This window comes from Apteryx rowi, unplaced genomic scaffold (assembly GCF_003343035.1).
Source record: "Apteryx rowi isolate R43461 unplaced genomic scaffold, aptRow1 scaffold_824, whole genome shotgun sequence".
Lineage (NCBI taxonomy): Eukaryota > Metazoa > Chordata > Aves > Apterygiformes > Apterygidae > Apteryx > Apteryx rowi.
The window spans coordinates 238,936-243,514 of NW_020451121.1; the positions used below are offsets into that span (position 1 = coordinate 238,936).

The 4,579-nt window shown below is 41.2% G+C and overlaps 1 protein-coding gene across 1 annotated transcript in view; it reads left to right on the forward strand.

Annotated features, from left to right (window-relative positions):
• Positions 1–413: 413 nt before the first annotated feature.
• LOC112977361 (protein-lysine methyltransferase METTL21C-like) overlaps positions 414–4,579 on the forward strand; it is a 22,774-nt gene continuing 18,608 nt past the window's right edge. Inside the window, exon 1 of the mRNA XM_026089644.1 lies at positions 414–539. Coding sequence (XP_025945429.1) covers positions 414–539 — 126 coding nt within the window. The remainder of the gene's footprint in view (positions 540–4,579) is intronic.

The following is a 4,579-nucleotide window of genomic DNA, read 5'->3' on the forward strand; positions in this document are numbered from 1 at the left end:
TAGACTTCTGCTTTTAGGCAACTGAATCCTGTCTTTAGAGAGACGAGTAGTTTCTAGCTTCATTGATTATACAGAATATATCCCCATGGACAAACATGAACCTAACTCCTGTGTAGACACCTGAATTTAGATGTTCTCACCTGGAACCATATCTTCCCCCCCAGGATTAAGTGGTCTAAATACAGGCATCTCGTATAATCGTAGGCACTGCTGGGTCCCCTGCCTGGATGCCAGCTGCCACTCTGGAGCGAAGGGTGTGTGTCTCCCAACTGTGCTGCATCTCCTCTGTCAGCCCTGTACTGTACAATTATTTTGGACCTGTTGAGGTGTCTCAGAGGGCATTAGGCACCTATATTTAGGCCACTGAATCCTATCCCTAGTGTCTTGATGATGGTTTGGAGGACACTCGCAGTATGCTCAGTGCTGGTAACAGTCTGAATTTCCTCGGGAGAGGGCAAGCCAAAGTCCTTATTGATTTTGTTCAGAAGTTTTTTGCCACATCTGCTGGCTCTGGCGGTTTTGACTTCCAGCTCATCATGGTATGGATTCTCCATGCTGACTTTGTGTTATGAAAAGCATATTAGAGGCTGACACTGAGGTTTCCATTTTCTATCGTACAGCTCTCCGATATGGTGATCCTATTAAAGTAATATGAGCTGTGCTCTCTTACGCTAATGGTGTCGAACATGGATTTCCCAAATGTTTCTTATTAGTCAGATCTCTGCTGCTATGTTTTTGTAGTCTCACTGCTGGCTCGGTCCTCCATCCATCATACAGGTTTGTGATTTGATTAAACTTGCTTCTAAAAGACTATTGCTGAGTAAATTATGCCAAACTGTGAGCTGTACTTCATTTTGAGCTGCACCTTTCCACGTAACTGTACTAACTCCAGGTATCTGGAATACAATTTGTGGTCAGAGTGGCATTCCGTTTCCTACTTGTACTGAAGACTCCTCCTTTGGACACCCTGGCTCTCATAGCAACATGCATATTAGACAGAGACATATCCCAGGACCTCTTTTCAATTAATCAGGAAAGAGTTACAAATTTTACTTTGATATCCTGTGATTTGAAATTCTTTTTTGATATCAGCCTTGGCTTTGCATAGTGGCATCATGTGCACTAATAGTCTGAATAATTCCAATAACATTTAGCATTGAAGTGCATAGGCATTTTCTGCTGGCTTTTTCAGGTGAGAATGAGCTTTAACTTCTCTGCACAGTATTAAAGGGCTAAGGACAGCAGGCAGCGAGAGAAATCTTGACCTGAACTGGAGCTATGACGGGAAGGGTTAAGCTAAAGAACATAACGAGGAGCATCCCTAACTGGAGGAGGAAAGCGTGAATGTTTCACCATACTTAATCGTTGCTTGCAGTATTTTCTCTGACTTTGAATTTCCAAGAGATTCACTTGGAAAATATACAAAAATTCTCTTATATAGGAAAAGAGTATACATACTCTTAAATACTCTTGTTTGTGAGCATGTCTTCCCGTTATGAGATAGTAATTCACTTAGTTCTGATCTCTTATTTTATCTCCCTGAGCAGGTGTAAGGATAACAAGCTCACTTCCAATAAGCTCTTAATGCCATGTTGCCGTTTCATGTCAGATGAGGGATAAAAGGAAATCTTGGTGCTGAGATGAAGAATGCTTTCCATTGTCAGTTCCAAATACAATCATGTGAGCAATACAGGAGAGTAAAGATGACAACTAAAGTCAGACTGATTTGGGTAAACCTGTTATTTGAGAACCCTGAATCCCACTCCAGCTGTTTCAAAAATGGAAGCTTTAAATTAACAGTTCACACAGTCACAGACAATAAACAGTTCAAGTATTTTTGTATTTGCAGATAAATTTGAACCTATCTTCTGGCTCACTAAAATAATCTTTTAACTTAAAGGGAAAAATTCTGCTCCCCATTTGCCACCTTTCAACCTCAGCTCACCATATATAAGCCAAAGGAGTCCACAGAATCAAAATTCAGAAGTGCCATTGGAGAGATTAAAAAAAAAAAAAGAACAATTTTAGTGCAAGCCAGGAGTGTAAGAGCAACCACAGGAACACCCTGCATATGTGCAGGATTTCCGGAACAGGAAATTGTCTTTCCCTTGTACTCATTTTTGTTAAACCAAAYCACAGGTTATCATTGGTTGGGGATGAAAGAAATAGCAACTCCTTTAGACAGAGAATCCTTTATTTGGTGTTTCATAAAGTATTTGTAGCTATAGTAAGACTCTTGTTAAGTATTCCTTTCCCCTTCTGGTTGTAGAAACAAGATCAGGGACAGAAGGGGTTATACACAGACTGCACAAGGATACGGATGCCTCCAAAGCCCTAGATATGAGTCCACACCATCCTCACTCCCTCGCTGTCTTCAGTTTCTCTCCAATACTGAACTGTCTGTGCTCAGCACATACTTGTCTTCTAGTGGGCTGAGTGTGTTCAGAGTATTAATATTGAATTTCTTTGTTGGTGAAGCTTAAATATAGGCTTCAGAAATGAAAACACCATATATTACCTGAGGCCAATCAGGGTGTTCCCTGAAATGCATACAGTTCTCCCTGTCAGTGCAAATTATTAACAAATGCCTAAATAAGGTACTGCCCAAGGAGGGCAGAAACAAGCCATTCCTATCTCTAGCCTAGGGAGTTGGCAGAGAAGCAGCAATGTGTGAACATGGCTGTGCTCCTTCTTCCTCACCAATGGCTATTTAACATTGCAGGATCCGGTCTGCAAGGACTGAAAGAAGTGTGACAAGTGGTTTTGTGATACTTCTCTTAGCACATGGCATGAACATTATGCTGCCTTCTGACACACCTGGGCTAGGATTAAAGTCTTCAGTAAAGTGCAGGCACACCTGGTTGCTCTCTGCCTCCTGAAACCAACAGATATGGGAGGAAGCATCAGGCTTCCAGCAATAGCTTTACTGACAGGGACATGCAGAGTCCAGCACCGACCACATTGTAGTCTGAGTGATAAATCAGTGGTTCCCTCAAGCAACTCCATCCCTGAAACTGAACAACAGGAGACTGCAATGATTGCTGTGTGAGGCATGGATAAAGCCACCTTAACTGAAATTAATATACCCACTGGATATATACTGGATATATGTTAATATACTGAATACACCCACAGTAATTAATGTTTTAAAAATAATGTATTTAAAAGCAACTATTACCATATAGGGTTATGTAGGTTACAAGTACACATTTTGTAATAAAATTGGGCCATATTAATTACAACTCTGGATACTTGGTAGTCACTTGGTAGTGACTCTACCACTAATCACGTTCTTTAGAAGAGCTAAATTGCAGAACAGGTGATAACCAAAACCAGAATAAGACAGTTATTCTTCTAATGGAATTTCAAAACTTGTGAGGTGGATTATTGCATAGGAAAACACTTGGTATATAGCATCCACAATAACCGTTTCCACTGGAAACGGCTAGAGAGGATACATTTGTAATACATTTCAGTWTTTGACCAGGAAGGGAAAGAGAAATAACATGAAAGGATCCAATGATGTAAGTGCACACAGTGTTCTTACGGAGACACATGAATAAAAACTTCCTATTAGAAAGTTCATTAGTGCAGTGACACAAGAGAGGATCACCCTCCTCTAAATACGCTCATCCTACCGCGTGAGCAGTAGGATGAACCTTACACCCTAACACTCATGTGGAGAAAGGCAGCTTGCCTGCCAACTCTAACAAGTTTGCAAACAAGCTACGTTAGAGCTGTGGACAGAGAAGAGGATGAGTAAGAAAAACAAAAATGGGTTTGTAACACCAGATGTAATTGCCTGAGATTGCTACTGTTGTAATGCTGGATTATCTATCCTATGCTCTGTAGCAGGATACTGTTACTACTGACATTCATTTCACTTGATAATTTCTTACACAGCATATCCACCACCTCTCAACATCTGTCTGCACTGAAATACTATAATGATGTTCAGTAAACAGTTTTTAAAAATATTTTTCTCTTTTCCCAAGTAGGCTGGTATACTCACTTAAAAAAGAAATAGGTCAGGTTCTCTAAGTAGGTAAATGTGATTGCCGTTTGTCTGAATACCTAGCTGCTAGGCTTTTTTTGTTGTTTTTTTTGTTTGTTTGTTTGTTTGTTTTTTGAATCCCAGCTGCAAATGAGAGCATAGTTAGCTTCAAATAAAGACAATGGCATTTTCTGAAAAGCTGTTTTCTATTGATTTCTCTAGGAAAGGACACGCAGCAATGCTATTCACGGCGAGCTACAGCACTCCCCTCACTGGGGGTTGCTTCCCCTTCTCTCACAGCGAGCCRTGATCCTGCCACAAGGGCCTCTCACATGCTTCTCTGGCCCAGAGCAGCTCCCAGTTTCTAAGGATACATTTTCAATCATGGCTGCAGAACATTGTATCCAAAGCCATGTTCTGTCCGGACTTCCCACCCCATCAATTTCTGTAGCTGCTGGGAGGGTGAGAAAGGGGGGTGGGGGGGGGAGTGGGAATGAGCTTTAGCACTCTAAATAGAGGGCAGGCTCTTTCTCGGCTGCTTAAGTGTCAGTTCCTAATGAAGCAGACACCGGAGAACTTTTAAAG